The sequence below is a fragment of the Zootoca vivipara genome, chromosome 9, assembly GCF_965207765.1.
Source record: "Zootoca vivipara chromosome 9, rZooViv2.hap1.1, whole genome shotgun sequence".
Lineage (NCBI taxonomy): Eukaryota > Metazoa > Chordata > Lepidosauria > Squamata > Lacertidae > Zootoca > Zootoca vivipara.
Genome location: NC_142592.1, coordinates 43,625,699 through 43,643,287, shown reverse-complemented (window position 1 = coordinate 43,643,287; position 17,589 = coordinate 43,625,699). Strand labels below are relative to the sequence as shown.

Genomic DNA, 17,589 nt, shown 5'->3' with positions numbered 1-17,589 from the left:
CCTGGAGAGCGGCTGCCAGTCAGTGCAGACAATACTGACTGTGGTGGACCCAAGAGTTTGATTCAGCATAAGGCAGCTTGCTATGTTCCAAGGGTAAGGATTACAATGTGATAGCCTCCTTTGCTGAACTCTGGATTAGTAGAGGTAGCTTAGAAAAAGGAATCAAATATAGACTGATTATTAAAACCTCCTAATTTAAATGTTTGTCAGTACATGGGGGACAACCCCCTGCTGTGTTGAACAGCATTGCATAATTCTGCAAGCCATTCAGGAGAGCCCTATGGCTTGTATTCCTTCAAATTTCTGTTCACAGTACAGTGGAACCTTGGTTTTCGAACTTAATCCATTCTGGAAGACTGTTCGAGTTCTGAAACATTTGAAAACCGAAGCATGCATTTCTGGAAGCAATTACGTCCAGAAAACTCAATACGGAAGCTGCATGGCAAGTTCGGCTTCCGAAAAGGGTTCAAAAACGGAAGCATTTACTTCTGGGTTTTCGGCGTTCAAAAGCTGAAATGTTCGACTTCTAAGATGCTCAAAAACCAAGGTACCACTGTACCATTCTGCCTTTACACATATAAACATCACTATTCTTGAGACACGGTGTATCTCATCCCAGCATCCAGAAACATCAGCTTTCCGTATACACTCCTCCTTAGGTTGGACCAGACCCCATACAATAGCGACATTGTCTCTTGTTCATCAAAGCTGAGCTCCACATAGCTAAAAACTGTCTCTTTCCACTGTCTGGTCAGCATCACAGCCCCCTGGTACCAAAGCTGCACCCTCCCCTTCCGGCCGGCCGGCTCCATCCATGTTCCTGTTCTCTGCAATGTGGTTAGCTGCATCACCCCCTGCATTGTTAAGGCTGCGGGAGAGGTGGTGATTGTCTCCAGGGTGACCCTCTGCTTCCGGGACATCTGATTCTGCTTCCTCTGTTTCACTGCCACCTCCGCCTGTAGGAGGGTTCTCTGGCTGAGAGTTCTTCTTTTCCTTCCTGCTCAGGCAGCAGTAAGAAGCCACAGCCAGGAAAATAGATGACAACACAACCTCCGAGCCAGCCAGGTAGAAGATAACCTCGTATTTCTTGAGCGCATCCACCAATCGTCCTGGGATTTTTAAGAGAGAGAGAGAGAGAGAGAGAGAGAGAGAGAGAGAGAGAGAGAGAGAGAGAGAGAGAGAATAGCATATCTGTATTATAGCAACCTCCCACAATTTCAATGTTGATGCCATATTAAAGCACTTCCTCAGAAACTGAACCTGTGCTGCTTGAAAGCTCACAAAATGTAGACATCAAGGCAAAAAAATGGTAGCCACAGTCAGTATATTTCCCCCTCTCCTTAGTTCCATGCATTCCCCTGCCTGGTCACTGAAGCAGCAGAGATGGTAGGATACAACTATGTAAATGCAGGATGAGCAAGTTGTTTCTTTAAGGCAGGGGTAGCTGACTTGTGGCTTCCCAATGGGCCACGATGATGGAAGCTGCAGTCCAACAACATCTCGAGGGCCACATGTTACCCACCCCAACTTGGGTTGGAGGTGAATCGGGGCTGGCCTCTACGCACACAGCTCACAACCCTCACTTCTAAGTCTTACTCCCCCAAGTTTCTAGTGCTTAACTCTGTTCTCATTGCTGCTTCAGGGTTCAGCTAATGGTGATGTTAGGTAGCCCATTGGGCTAGCAGGAAGAGGGACTGTGTGCTTGTAGAAGAAAAGCAACAAAGGGAGAGTGATGCTGAGGATTGCAAAGGTAGGGATCAGGCTCCTTGGGCCGCCCTGGAATAACACACTTGGCATTAAATATGCTTTGCCATCACGTAGTATATTAAATGAACCAATGGGGACTTCATAGTACTTTAAGGCATATGTGTGTAAGAGGTGGAGGGGAGTCAGAATGAAAAAGGATTTAGAGAAAAATAAGATGGCTGTGTCACTTACTCCCAACACTGTCAGCCATCCCTTTTTAAGCCAGCCAAGAAACACACAGAAACTGGGAAGGCAGGCAGGCAGGCAGGCAGGAATGTGTGCTTTCCATAGTAAGCTGCCTGTTCTTCCTCAGAGAGCCCATTTGCATAGGTAAATTTCAAGTGGGATCTACCTGCAAACTGGAGATGTGCTATCCTGTGAAATAAACCAGTATTGGCATGATAGGAAGCCACCATGTTAGGTCAGGCTGGCTGAAGAGAGAACAGAATCCCTAAGGTATTTGCAAGCTATTTCAGCAGAAATATTGGCATTACCAGGAGATACACATTGTTAAGGTGTTGTGGCACCTTCACGTGGCCAAATCTCCTAAGAAGTCACACACCCCTGACCTGATAGCCAGTGTGATGGTTACAGGGTCAGTCTAGGATCAGGGAAACCAGAGTTCAAATCTCTACTGAGCTGTGAAGTCCACATAGTGCTCTTGGGCCAGCCCTTCTTTCAGCCTAACCTACCTTAAAGGATTGTTGTGCAAATAAAATGGGAGAAGATCAAGCATGAACTCCCTAGAAGAAGAAGAGTGAGCTAAAAATGTATTAAAAAGTAAACCCCCAAACCCTGGCTCCTAACCACAGATATACAGAGACTCATCAGTGGGATGGGATAGCTTTCTGCACATGTTCAAATGCACTCTGTTCTTTATTATTACTTTTATGAAGTTTTTGTCTTGGGGTTGTGCTTTTTCATGGAAGCCCCACCCGCAATTAAGCTCTGCAGAAATGAGTGCAGGTAACAGGTGCCCAAGACTTACCTGCAGAGGGTGGTCCAATGAGCACAGCAAAGGCCTCAATGAGCAGCACAAGCCCGATGGCGCTGGAGAACTTCTGTGACCCAATGATGGCCATGAGCACTTCAAACTGCAGGGCCCCCACCATCCCGTAGGAGATGCCAAAGAAAATGCAGAAGATGACGAGGGCTGTGTAATCGGTGGCCCTGGCGCTGAAGATATCTGTCAGGCCATTGAAGAGCATAGCAAAGCTGAACAAGTAGGTCACATGGGGCCGCACCCGCTTCATCCCAGCAAGGACCCCGCAGGATGGGCGGGCAAAGATGTCTATGAAGCCAATGATGGACAGGAGGAAAGCGGCCTCTTTGTCTGGCACTCCTGAGTCTTTGGCATAGTTGACTAGCAATATGGTGGGCACAAAGAGTCCTAAGACCATGATGAACTTGGCAATGGCATAAATGACAAACCCCCGGTTTTTGAAGATAGAAAAATCCAACAGCTTCTTCCCTTTCCTGGGCTTCTTTTTCTTCTTGGCTTTATTTGATTTCTTGGCACTGTCCGTGGTGCTGACAGCCTCTTCGGCCCTTCCTCCCATGGGCAGCATTTCTTTGGCTTCATATTTGTCCTGGGCTTCCTCTCTTTCCTTCTTCCTATTCAGCTCCAGGGGTCTCATGAGTGCTCCGCAGGTGCAGCAGTTAAGCAGGAGCCCCCCCATGATGAGGAACCCCCCTCGCCAGCCAAACTTCTCCAGCAAGACTTGGCCCAGTGGAGAGAGGGCTGAAAGGAAGACGGGACTCCCGGCCGCAGCAAGCCCATTGGCCAGAGGTCTGCGCTTGTCAAAGTAGGAACCTAACATGATCAGAGAAGGCTGAAAGTTCAGAGCCATGCCTAAACCTGTGGGGTATAAAATGATTTGTGAGTAATAGGTGAGAAAAGAGGGTGTATAGGTTTGAAGATCCTGGTATATCAGCTTTACAGTGGTACCTCGGGTTGTGGACCCTGTCCGTTCTGGGGTGCCGTTCGCACCCCAAAAAGTCTGCAACCCGAGTGACGCTTCTGTGCATGCACGAAGCACGCAGTACGCTTCTGTGCATGCGTGGCGAAACCCGGAAGTAAACACTTTCAGGTCTGCCGCGTTCGTAACCTGGAAAAACGTAACCCGCAGCGGACGCAACATGAGGTATGACTGTACTGAGGTCTCCATTGCACAGTGGACATTACCCACTTGTTGAATGGTTCATTTATTCAGACTTTTAATTGTTCACTGTGCATATAAGTCATTCCATGTTTTTGGCAGAACTAGTATTGACTGCACATGGCATTGTAACATGTTTTTGTTTGTTTGAATGGTCTTTAGTCTATCTTTAGTCCAGTTACTATCCTAGTAAATTCCCTTTTATATTTATTAGCCAGTTTGTGGTGGTTTGTTTTGGTTTATTGCTATATTATTATCACCACTTTGATACTTTGTATACATTGTCTCCATTGCACAGCCAATTCCTGGATATAGAATTCATCCAAGCAATTTATAACACTTCAGAGTTATTTCAGACTATTATTATTTGCAAAGCAAACATAGAAGCCTAGCTGATATCACCAATAATGCTCAGAAGTAGCCCAAAGGAGCCCAAGAGGTACATTTAGCATCGCGTGTGTGAAAATGCTGCGAGCATTATGTTCTTTCCTCCCTTTTGCACTCTCACACCAATCTGACAATTTCTCATGCCATCTATCACTTCCAGATGCATTCCCATGTGACACTGCTTTCCACTCAGCCCACTTGCCCAACACTAACCTGTCAGCACACCAGCCGTCAGGTACAGCTCAATAATGTTGGTGGTGAAGGAGGCTAGAATCATCCCAGAGGAAGCCAGGAGCCCCCCAACAAGCATCACAGGCCGGCACCCGAACTGGTTCACCAGAATGCTGCTCACAGGCCCTGCAGAGAATCAAAGAAACAAGAAAGGGAGTAAAGGCCTGGGTTAAATAAAAAGGGGAGGGGAAAGTGAAGCAAGGTGTGATTTCCTGTCACCATGTGATTGGTTGCATTATTATCAATAGAAGAAAAGTCTGCCATCCTTAAGAACACGGGTGGAGGAACTTTTCTTTTCATGTTGAAGGTGACATTCCCTTGTGAGTAATCTGTTGTGAGTCACATACCAGCGCTGGGCAGGAGCAGATCAAATGCTAGTGGAGTTTTCAGCACTACAGGATTATGTAGCTCGCTCTCTAGGCCACTACATAGGGGCGCAGGTGGCGCTGTGGTCTAAACCACTGAGCCTCTTGGGCTTGCTGATCAGAAGGTTGGCGGGGTGAGCTCCCATTGCTCTGCCCCAGCTCCTGCCAACCTAGCAGTTCGAAAGCACACCAGCACAAGTAGATAAATAGGTACCACTGTGGCGGGAAAGTAAACGGTGTTTCCGTGCACTCTGGTTTTCTTCACAGTGTTCCGTTGCACCAGAAGTGGTTTAGTCATGCTGGCCACATGACCCAGAAAACTGTCTGTGGACAAACACCAGCTGCCCTGGCCTGAAAGCGAGATGAGTGCCACAACCCCATACTTGCCTTTGACTGGACTTAACCGTCCAAGGGTCATTTACCTTTTTTGCCTTTACCTAGGACACCACAGCTCTCTCCCTGCTTTCTCCTCACTTTCCATCTCTCCATCCATTTCAGCTTTCTCCCTCAGTCCTTCCTCCATAAACACAGCTCCAAAGTGATTGCTTAGCACGGAGGTTGCCCCAACCATCTCAGCTCCTTCCACTTCCATTTCTCCCTCCCTCTGGGGTCTCCCCCTGCCAACACACACACACACAGTGTGTGCTGAAAGACTCCTGGGCTCATCATGCGGCCGCTGCATCTCCTTATCCTCTCTACATACAGTATAGTGAAGAGAAAGTGATTCCCAGAGGGGTGCTCCAGGAGAGCAAGAGTAGGCACACAACATCCACAGGGCCATATGCCAAAGGTCCTGCGGTGCCAATCAGGGTGGGCAGAATCTGTCAGAGGAGGAGGAGGAGGAGGAGGAGGAGGAAGAAGAAGAAGAAGAAGAAGAAGAAGAAGAAGAAGAAGAAGAAGAAGAAGAAGAAGAAGATCCCAATGATGGAGGTGGACCTGAGTAGCAAGTTGGGAGTAGCATATAAGGGAGTAGAGAACCATGTGGGCCAGTAAGGTTTTCATGGTAGTTGGAGAGATTGGCGTCCAGTCAATGGGGCAGCTGAACTAGAGGTGGAAGGGAACTGGTCAAACTAACTTTAGTCTTGTCGTTGAGGATGCACTGCCAATCTTCACCAGCGTGGACAGACCCATCCCACTCCCCAAAATGCACCACTGCAAACTCAGCCTTCTCACTTGGGAGAAGAACTGCCTGAATGTCTGGAAGATGCTCTCTGGCACTGTTATACTTCATAGGCAAACAGGAAAGTAGCCTCGCACCTCAGACTTCTGACTGCTGGCTATTTGTCTGCAAGCCTTTCATTCTCTGCCCCAGCCTTTGGCCTTGCAATGTGCAAAGCAATGTCAAAGAATGCTTGACAACGTTCGACCACTGCAACACAAGAAAGTTGACTGAATTAGTTATTTGCTTTCCTGCCCCCTGCCCCCTGATCTGGGGGCCAGAAATGCTGTGGACTGCAGGGTTCTGGGGCACCAGGGCAGCTGAAGTTATAGGATTCCAGGGGGGGGGGGAGCTGGGTGAAAGCTCACTCTGCTCAGAATAGCAGCAGACGGTTGGTGGGAATGAAGGAAGGTGGTTAAGGAGGCCACTCACAATAAACCAGTGAGATCCTTGGCTGGATCTTTGCTTTCATGGCTGTGTACATTTTATAAGCACAGACAAGGAAGTGTTTGACGGGACAGAGTCGTGGGATCCTTACCTGTTCCATACAACATAGCCAGCATGATAGATGAGATCCAAGCCGTGTCGCTATAGCCCACATGGAAGTCGTGCATCAGCTCCTTGAAATATATGCTCACTGCCTTTGGAAAGGCGTAGGAAAAGCCAGTGATGACAAAGCAACCCAACAGTACTATCCAGCCCCAGCCACCGTCTGGAGGCTTTGCTCTTTCTGGCAGGTGGCCGTCCTCAGCATGGCCCTTCCCCATTGGTCAACCAGGGCAGGGGAGGAACCCAGAAGCCAGCGAGATGAGGGGTGCTGCAGGAACAGAAGAGAACAGAGGATGCAGACGCAGATAAGCAGCTCCCATTGTCTCCCTTCAGCCTTGTTTCTGTTCATGTGCTTCCCCTCCCTCTTCCAGCCTGAAGTCTGAAGGCAAACTCATGCAGGGGACTAACAGTGCTGCTCAGCAAGGCAATAGCTGCAGCATCAAAATGCAGCGCAAAGCAATAGGAACTAAAGACAATTAATTAAGACTAAAATGCAACTGAAACACAATTTACAATTCAGTTCAAATGTAAGAGGCCCAGTTTGTGAGGAAAAGGGTCTTTCCCCTGTCTCTGAAAATCCATAAAGATGTCACCAGCTGAGACTCTCTGAGAAGGCTATACCATAACTGGGGTACCACTACTGAAAGGGGCCTCTTCCTGTTTCTTACCCACTTGGCTTTGTTTGCAGGATCACTCAGAACAGGGCCTCTGAAGCAGATCTTAATATTCAGTAAGTATATAAGGGGAGTGTCACTCTTTCAGGGAAGCTGGTCTGGTCTCAAGCCACTTAGGTTTACATCTCAATTCAACATCAATAATACAACCAAAAACCAATGAATTGTTCTATAACATATAGGACCTCTTCGGTTTTTTGAGGGAGCTGGGTATGTTTAGCCTGGGGGAGTGGAAAGGCAACTGAGAGGAGATATTATAGCCATCTTCAAATATCTCAAGCCTGTTTTCTCCTGCTCTGGAGGGTAGGGCTTGATCCCGTTGATTCATTTAACAAGAAAGGAGATTCCGATTAAACATCAGAAGGAACTTTCTGACGGTAAGAGCTGTTCAACAGTGGAATGGACTTCCTCAGAAGGTGGTGGACTCTCCTTCATTAGAAGTTTTTAAGCAGAGGTTGGATGGCCATCTGTCATGGATACTTTAGTTGAGATTCCTGCATTGCAGAGGGTAGGACTAGATGGTCCTCAGGGTCCCTTCCAACTCTACAATTCTATGATTCTATAGTACTTTCAAGGAAACAGCAAGAAGCAAGAACTGGCATTTCTGGCACAGCTACTTCCTCTGGACAGTTAGGAGACATAACAACATATCTCCAGCTTGGAGCCAGAATATCTAGGCTCTGACACTTTCTCTTTCCTCCTTGAGTTTCAGGCTTGTTTATTCCCCTCTGGTCCTTGGATATCCTCTCCCGCTCTTTGCCTAGCTTTAAATGTTAAAGTACCATGATCTGTGGTGTGATTTAAAACCATTAATACAATCTTTTGCTGAAGGCTCCGCATGCTGCTGTAAGGCAGAAAACAATGGCCCGTTCTTCTGAAAGACCTTAAACGCAGACAAATAGGCCCAAAGTTGTGACCAAGAGTGCAAATTAAGCAATTATTGTGTGAGTGCATGCCAGACAGATTATTTGTCTGTGTGCAATTGCTATGGTTGAGTACAAAAGTATGGGTGTAAACAGGGGATTGGAAGGGGGCAGTGGAGGTGTCTCAAAGCCTTAAGCTGGTCAAGAATGTCTATGTAAGTTTGCTACCCCCTCCACAAGTTTTCCAGTGCAACAACACATGACTTTTGTGATACTGAGCATGCTGGCAATGGGGAGGTTACTAAAGCATTAGCATCAGGAGGCCATGCTGCCCAATCCTGTGGCGCTTCAGTGGCTGTGGCAACACCAACAGTGTCTTGCAGTACTGTAACTCCCGTGGTACCTTATCTGTACCCAAGAGGAAGATGTGTACAGCTTTTGCCCATTGCAGGGAAACTCCAGGCACTTCCCAGGCACTGGGCTGCACCATCACCTGTGGAATCAGCACTGGGCAAGTGCTCTTACACTGTGTTATCTCTGGGGTTGTAAGAAGGCATATTTCCCACTTCACTCTCCATTTATCTCATGCAGCTGTGTTTCCATTTTGTTGCAATTCATCTTCCACCTATCAAGACGTTATTCACCTCACTGTCCACCACGGGGAAATTAAGTAACTCACGTAATTTATGTAATTAATTGCATATTTTTTGTAATACCATTAGCACTGCATTATTCCACCCCATTCGTTTCAGTGCAAAGGAAACAGAATGCGAATGGAGGGGCGGGGAAACCTAACATCTGCAGACTGAAAGTACCACCAACAGCCAATGCTGTTCATAATACTCGGATTTATTTCCATTCTGGACATGGAACAACTAGTAAGTAAGCATGGGCAATTTCTGCTCTCGTTTCCATTTTTCGTTGGAAATCTCTGGCATCCCTTGTTGTCTCTGGAGGAGAGCCAACACAGGAATACTGATAGAAGCTGCTGCACCGGGACTGGGACTTTCACTAGATGTCAATTTAAAGCTCAGTGACAGTCCTACCATGAGGCAGAGTGAAGCAGCCACCTCAGGCGGCAAATGTTGATGAGCAGGAAAGAACTGTGTGTGCCTTGTGGCATGCCCTGCACCCTCTAAGCTAGCCTGCTGTCCTCAGGAGGAGGATGGCCCATTTGCCATTGTCAAAGTGGCATTCAGCTCCCAGTCTGGTTGGCTTTTGTACATGGAACAGGAACAGGTGCCATCTTGTCTTTTGTTTCAGGCAGCCAGAGGACACTTGTGCATTTTTGCCTACATGCAAAGGATTCAGCAGGGTGGAGCCTTTTGCAATGATGTTTTGTAGACCATATTCATGGCAGTTAATGCATTATAGTTGCCACACAGAGAATTTTCAGTGGCACAATAAAAAGCACTTGAGCTGCAAAGTTATCTGCTCCACACAAATAACTCACTGTATTACGAGCCATCATTTAGAACGGCCTTTGCATGGGATCTATAACATGCAAACCAGGGGGGTGGGGAAACTTTGGCCCTTCAGATGTTCCTGTACTCCAACTCCCATCATCCATCACCACTGACATGCTGGCTGGGGCTGATGGGATTTGGAGTCTGACAACATCTGGAGGGCCACAGGTTCCCCAGACCTGATATAAACCTGCCTTAGGAGCTTGTTTGTCCCCCTTTCTCTCAGTTTTGCTAGCCTTCATGGATACAGAGACAGGCTTCCGCTTTACAAATTGCCTCAGTCTGAAGGCTCTTGGAATATAAAAATAAGCAACGCCTAACACCTGGGACGCGGGTGGCGCTGTGGGTTAAACCACAGAGCCTAGGACTTGCCAATCAGAAGGACTGCGGTTCGAATCCCCTGTGACGGGGTGAGCTCCCGTTGCTCGGTCCCTGCTCCTGCCAACCTAGCAGTTCGAAAGCACGTCAAAGTGCAAATAGATAAATAGGTGGGATGGTAAATGGCGTTTCTGTGTGCTGCTCTGGTTCGCCAGAAGTGGCTTTGTCATGCTGGCCACATGACCTGGAAGCTGTACGCTGGCTCCCTCGGCCAGTAAAGCCAGATGAGCGCTGCAACCCCAGAGTCGGTCACGACTGGACCTAATGGTCAAGGGTCCCTTTACCTTTTTAACACCTGGGCAGCTGACCGGACTGACACAAAAACCACCAGGTAACAGTCTTCCCCGTTTTGTATTTCTACTTAAATTATGGCAATTCTTTCCACATATGCATATATACTGTACATGGCACATGCCATTTTTCATGCAGATCAGTGTCCTCTTTCTTCTTCTTCTTCTTCTTCTTCTTCTTCTTCTTCTTCTTCTTCTTCTTCTTCTTCTTCTTCTTCTTCGTGATGTGTCTCCTCTTTTTTTGGCCACTCTGCCTTAGCCAGAGGCCTACATGTACATATCTATACAGAGCATGTACACACATACAGAGTCTGGCATAAAAATAATCAGACTCCAGGGGAGCAGAGATTTCCCTTCAGGTCCAGTAATCAATATGGCTGATAAGCACTCTTTTTAAAACAAGCCAAGACAACATAACCCAGTACACAAGGTTCCACAAATTAAGGGACTCAACACAAACTCCAAACTTTGTATAAGTTGCAAAACCCGGTAGGCCAGTTTCTGGGATCCCCAACCCTAAAACAGCAGAGACTCTCCACCTGAATGCACAAGCAGCACAAAGGATCCAGTGCAAATTAACTTAGTCTTTAAGACTATCCCTTGCCCAATATGTTATGACACCAGGATGCATCCTGAGTTGAGCATCCTCCTTGGGCCACTAATTCCCAACACATATAACAATGCTAACACTTGAAATACAAAATATCATGCTCCATATTAAGATACAGACCTTGGGTGGGCTGTGCCTCCCCTTTCACTTTTTGACTTCGAAGGAGATGGATCCAAAGAGTGTTTCCTAGTGCCTAGGGCTAGTTTGAAGGAGGAGGAGGGGACAACCTTTCAGAACTCACTCCATGACAGGCATCCAATGAGAACCCCTGGAAGAAGTCTTCTGATCTCTTGCATCCTTCTTTCCTAGCTCAGCTCTCAAAGATCCCGAAAGCCTGGTGCTGATGGGGTCTTCTTGTGGTGATCAATAGCTGCTTCCAGGCCCTCCTCCAGAGTCCCCTTGGCTCCGCGAAGCCTGCAGCTCAAGCACCAAAGTGTTTACAGCATGGATGTGGGTCAGCGGCTGCTTATGTTTTAAAGTCGCTAAAGAATCATAGGTTGCTGATCTAGCAGAAAGAAACCACTTCTCCACTTTTAAGAGGCTTTCCCAGCCAATGGGAAGGAGCAGAGCCGGCATGCCTGGGCCACAATCCCCCTTTAATCCAGCTTCTCCAAAGTGAGAGGTAGCTGGGAGAGGGCAAGAGTCTTTAAGCTTCTTCCCTCTCTGCTCTTGAGGTTTTCCTGCAGGGTTTTGGAGGGGGGAATTGGTTCTGGCTCCTGAGATCAGAGCAGCCTTGTGGGACATAATAAAGTTGCAGGAATAATGAATGGCAAATGAAGATGATTGACTTTATGGAACTCGCTGAAATGACTGGGAGGTTACGTGACCAGAAGGAAGAGACGGTGGAAGAAGATTGGGAAAAATTTAAGATCTATTTGAAGAAATATTGCAATATATAGAAAGTTATTTCCCTTAGAGAAGTTTTATAGGTGATAAGTGTAGATATATGGCTTGAAAGTTAGAAATGATAAACGTAGAAATTATGAAAGGATTGATGGATAATGATTTAATAAAATTAGTTTTTGGTTAATAGATTATGGAGAATAAACTGCTAAAGATGTATCGTAATGAAATTCAGATAGAGGAGAACGAGGGAAGTCACCCAAGATGTTATAGAAAATTAGGATTAAATAAGAAATCTGTGTTGTTGCCCTTTTATATATACTGTATATTCCTGCGCATAAGACTACTTTTTAACCCAGGAAAATCTTCTCAAAAGTCGGGGGTCGTCTTATATGCCGGGTCATATTTCTTATACGGAGAGTATATCCCAAACTCTATATTTTAACTGGAAAAGTTGGGGGTCGTCTTATATGCCCAGTCATCTTATACGCTGGAATATACGGTGTTTGTCAGTTTGTAGTATTGTATTTTTTATTCTTATAAAATGAATAAAAATTATTTGGGGGGGAAAAATAAAGTTGCAGGAATGATGCTGGCAGGATGCCATCATAGGGCATGACACTGAGAAGACACAAGCTCAGAGCAGGGGAAATGCAGAGGTCAAAATGAACATCCCAGGGAGCCACATGCTTCTACATTGTCCTATGAGAAGCAGTCACGTTCAGTGTCAGATTCACCATAGCACTAACGTCTAGACAACTATCTCATGCATTCCCTAACCATGCCAATGGTAAGTAAAGCAACAGCTCCATCTGCAGACAATTTAAACAATGACTTCATGTTGCATATCAGTACACATTACGGCTGCCTAATGAAGTGCTCTTCTGGGTGACCTGTTTATTGAACATTCATCCTGATTTTGTTTACAAAAAGCTTATGCCAAAGTTGTGGAGCATTTGCTTGCAGGGCACTTGTGCGTCAATGGCATTCAACTCCCATTGGAACTGATTTGCCAGTGAGAGGCGTTTACACCTGCAAGTCATTTGTTCATCCCATACTTTTCAATGCATTTCCAAACCGCAAAAAGTCAATAGTGGGTTTTTTTTTAATGGATTTTAATCAGTTTGGATTAGAATGGATTAAAACCCATTTGGATGAAGTCACAATTAATGAACCGTCAATAACTCCTGTGAGAAAAACTGATGAATCCTTACTGCATGTTTCACATTCATAATATCATGGGGGGGGGGGTTGAGCCAAAATAAGTTTCCTTTCATGGTGTGTGTATGAGAGAGAAAACGTCAAGATCAAAAGAAGGTATCTATATTATATGAATATTCAGAAATGGACAGGTATAGTCAGAAAGTCTATGTTTACTATGACGGCTACATTAAAATTCGATGGTGTTTGACTCTCTAAAAATCCCCCTATCGCAAATTACAGGCACTTTATAGGCAAAAATCACTGTGTCTTTTGAAAATGGTCACTGTTCTTTCCCCATCTCCACAGCAAGCCCCATAGTGCTGTAGGATTGTAGTATCTTCGAGTGAGAGCCCTCTCTGAAAATACTAGTTGTGTGCATTCCATTACGGTTTCCCCATTTTGTGCAAGTTTTTGTCTTTGGTGTATTGCAAAAAGTAGTTGAGATGTCTTCCTATTGAAATATTTGATGCTGCAATCTTCTCAGAAGTAAGTCCCAAAAATTTCAAAATGTATTGTGCATGGAATGCTACTGTTAACCTGTTGCAGGAGAGTTGTTGTTGTTGTTGTTGTTTTGCAAGATCAAGGGGTAGAAAAATGGCAGTCCTGAAAAGCACACAATGGGAGGGATAGAGAGAGTCTGTTGGCACAATATTTTTAAGGGCAAAGGCAGTGGGGGTGAGGTTAGGCCACCGTAGAAAAAAAAACCCAAGCTGGCACTCATGTCACCAATGAGCCCAGGTAGGTTTTAATACCTACCCTCCCAAGCCCCAGAAGTGAAAGGCCTTGGTTTCTAATCCTCATAAGCTTCTTAACTTCTTTCCCTCCCTCACCCGCTTCCCTATCTATACATTCCTGTCAGGGGGGGAAGTAGTGAGAGCACAGGTAGGGAAGGGAGCGTGTAGGGGCTTTCAGAGCTCACAGACGGGGTTTAATTTCTATTAATAAGGCTAATCGGCTCAAGGAGCCACAGCAGGTCTCTCCCTGCTCCCCCTTCCACTCCCGACCGCGAGGGCTCAGGCAACAATGGGGGGCTTGTGCAGAGTCCCGCGTGAGGCCTTGAGACGCAAGCGTCTACGAGGGAAAGAAAACAAGCTCCCTTCTTCTCACTCACTCCTTTTTACAGCAGCGAACCCAGTCCCGGCCACCACCGCCGGGGAGATTTTCATTAAACCAGGTTTAAAAGGTGACTGACAGGCGCTACACCTGGCGCCACTGAAGGAGAAACCAAACTCCATGCAAGTGGGGGGGGCAGGGCAGGTTTGTGTGGCAAGAGAGAGGGTGTGGCGCAGCATAGTCTCCGTTTACTGTAGGGAAAAGGTAAACATCATAACTAACAGTGGCTGGTTCACCAGCTGCAGCTGTTCCAAGAAAAGGACAGCCTTGCCGCTCTGACGCATGGCTCATAACCTTCCCAATGGATTACTGCAATGCATTCTTTGTGGGGCTGCCCTTGTAGATGGTTCAGACCCTGCAGCTATGGTCAGCTCCTTACGGATCATACAACATCAGTCCTGAGAGAATTACACTAGCTGCCAATTTACTACCAAGCCAAATTCAAGGAACTCTGGAGTTCTCTCCCATTATTATTATTATTATTATTATTATTATTATTATTATTATTATTATTATTATTATTCCACCCATACGATGAAAGATATAGCTTGGGAACTTTAAAAGCAGATTAGCCAAATTCATGAGGGCTAAGGGTATCAATGGATGACTACCTCCAATGCTGCCTGCAAGGGCTGGCAATCCAAACTGGTTCCTCATCTGGCAATCAGCCAGTTGGCTGCTCAACCCTGGTATAAAAAAATCAGCCCCAAATCAAGCTTGCCTGCTGAAGCCTAGTTCCCTCTGAAAGTTATGCTTGTTGACTTGCTAACTGGATAGGTCAGTTGGTTAGAGTGCAGTGCTGATAAACAAAGGAGGTTTAAAGACTCTCTCAAGGCAAATCTTTAAAAATGTAGTATAAACACCGACAACTGTGAAACACTGGCCTGCAGGCGCTCCAGTTGGAGAACAGCCTTTACCAAAGGTGTCGTGGGCTTTGAAGACGCTCGAACTCGGGGACGCTAGGGAGAAATGTGCTAAGAGGAAGGCACACTTGGTAAACCCTCGCCATGATCAACTCCTGCCCGGAAACCTATGTCCCCACTGTGTGGATCCAGAATTGGCCGGACTCACTGTTAAAACAGTGTTCATGGAAGACAATCTTACTCGGCTACGAGTGATCGCCAAAGGAGGAGGAGGAAGAGGAAGAGGAAGAGGAGGTGCTGATAACTCCAAGGTTGCAGGTTCGATCCTACATTGCAGGGGTTGGACTAGCCAGCCATGTACACCATGCACCTTGCCCTGGGGAGGAGGTACCATTCGTTGTTCCACCTCAAGCAGCAAAATATCCTGGGCTGGCCTTCCTTAGCAAAGGAACAGCTACAGGAACTGAGAGGGAAATGGGAAAGGACTGCTAGATTCTGCTGCCACCTGGTGGCGGTTAGACTGAACAACCAAAGGCATGTCAAAGGCACCAGGCTGCTCGTTCAGGTAACATAGGAAACTGCTTTATATACTGAGTCTTACCATTGGTCCGTCTAGCTCAGCATTGTCCACCTCCACAACATCCTTTGCTCATTTAGCAGATTGGGAGGAAAGAGAAATATAGTGTCTCTTTCTGCAAGAATATGCTATCATTTTCAACATGCAGACGTCAGAAACATTACTTCCGTGTGATCCAGTTTTTCATGTTGGTGACATTTTGTCCTGAGATCTGGTGATCTTTTTCTGCTCAGGCCTTCCATGGCAACAGTCTCTCTCTGCTGGACCCTGAAACTGTTTCTGCAAGTGAGGGGGGTGGTGGTATCTGCACCAGGTAAAAGCAGAAGGAAGCTGTATCAGTTCAAGGAATAGAGCGGGCAAAGGAAAATATTGCTGTGAGCTTCAGCTGGTTTTTGTTCAGGGTAAACCTGCTGGGCAGGTCTGACGGGCTCAACCCTTTGTTATGTAAACGGTGGGAAATAAATATCGCTGGAACATCTCACTGCTCAGAGAAGTGATCTGCCGCATAACAATATCCAGGCATATTTCTTGTTTATTTTGACAAGGCAGAATTTGATCTTATTAATACAAAATACAAAATAATAATAATTAGTGTTCTCTTCAATATTAAAATGTATTTTACATGTTAAGAGCGTCTTCAGGGCAGCATGTTTGAATAAGGTGGTTTGCTGTCTTAGAAAGGCAGGTTTGTATCAGAAGATATATTCTGAAGCAACAGGAAAACAATGAAATGCATAAACAAGGTCGCAGCTCCACCACACATTTAAAGCACATGGCTTTCCCCAATGAATCCTGGGAACTGTGGTTTGTTAAGAGTGGTGGGAATTGTAGCTCTTTGAGTGGGTAAACTACAGTTCCCAGGATTCTTTGGGGGGAAAGCAGTGTGATTTAAATGTATGACATGAAAGTGACCCCAAACACAACACCGATGCAAAACAATTGCTTTCCGCAGAAACTTTGTATATTTTCCTCTTGTGATAAAAGCAAGAGACACATGACAACATGAGTTGTTTAGCTTTCTTTAGTTTTGCCCAAAGTTGTTGAGCAAGATTGCAAAAAAAGGAAGTTTTTGAGCTATTTTTAAGGAAAATTGTCCAAAACAACATTGCCGGCATAGGTTTCCATATGTCTGGATTTTCCCAGACATTATTAGCGGTTTCCGCCCGGACACTGCTTCTGACTGTAGTATTCTGGCTATGTCCAGGAAATTCGAGACGTATGGCAACCCTAGCAAAAATGCAAAAATCCAGCTCAAAGGCTCCAGGGTCACTTCCAGAGATTATTTGTTTATGCTCATTCATCCTGATTTATTCATACAGTCTTTGGGGAGGTTAGAAGACTACTGTTTATGGAGCATCCATTCTGATTTGTTTGTGGGGAGGTTACATGACTTTGCATAAAGAGATGGTGGTTCCACTTTTTTCCAATAATTTCCTCATCACTTTCCTTACTGCAAAAAGTCTGGGGTTTTTTAGAAGTGGGTTTGATGCGCTGCGCAGGATCAACAAATCCACTTTAATTCCGTAACCTGAATTTGTCAATATGTGATTGAATCTCACCTGCAAAATACCAACAGTCTGGCAGTAGCCTCGGTGGATTTCTTGGTGTCTTAATTTATCTGTCAGAATGGTTGAAACACTGAGAATCTTCTCTCTGCGACATGCCCTGAATGTTTTGAAAACTGCATTTTACATGGAGAGACATGTGCCTAGGGCACGGGTGTCAAACACAAGGTCCTGGGGCCAAATCCGGCCCGCCAGACCTCGTCATGTGGCCCGCCGAGCGCCCCAGCCAGCGGGACCCAGCAGCGGGACCTTGCTGCTGAAGCGCAGCGCCAACAAACAGCTGGGGCCGGGGGGGGGGTTGAAAGGCGGCCGGAGCAGCGCTGCGTGGAGCGCCCCGAGCCACAGCAGGAGAAGGAGGAGGCAGCTTGCCGGGTCAGCGCCCGGCAGCGCTGCACGGAGAGTCCCGAGCCTCTGCGACACAGCAGTGCTCTGTAGCACTTTGAATCCTCCTCCTCCTGCCACGGCTCGGCGCCTGGAAACGGCTGCTGCTGCTGCTGCTGCTGCTACTGCTACTGAAGCACAGACAAAGCACCCAGCAGCGCCGCGTG

General features: G+C 46.4%; 1 protein-coding gene across 1 annotated transcript; it reads right to left on the bottom strand.

Moving 5' to 3' along the window:
• Positions 1-81: 81 nt before the first annotated feature.
• Positions 82-6,814, bottom strand: SLC16A8 (solute carrier family 16 member 8). The gene is made up of 4 exons (XM_035127963.3): positions 6,586-6,814; positions 4,506-4,649; positions 2,735-3,604; positions 82-1,109 (listed from the first exon to the last, which is right to left on the bottom strand). The coding sequence occupies exons 1-4, from the start codon at positions 6,812-6,814 to the stop codon at positions 724-726; spliced, it is 1,629 nt and encodes a 542-aa protein (XP_034983854.2). The 3' UTR covers positions 82-723.
• Between the last annotated feature and the right edge of the window lie 10,775 nt (positions 6,815-17,589).

What these genes read in the sequence shown, in the direction of transcription:
- SLC16A8 (XM_035127963.3), bottom strand. Translation starts at nt 6,814, where the DNA reads ATGGGGAAGGGCCATGCTGAGGACGGCCACCTGCCAGAAAGAGCAAAG. An exon ending in GGCTATGTTGTATGGAACAG is followed by an intron (nt 4,650 to 6,585) that starts GTAAGGATCCCA and finishes GATTCTCTGCAG; the next exon opens with GGCCTGTGAGCAGCATTCTG. An exon ending in CATTGGACCACCCTCTGCAG is followed by an intron (nt 1,110 to 2,734) that starts GTAAGTCTTGGG and finishes TAAAAATCCCAG; the next exon opens with GACGATTGGTGGATGCGCTC.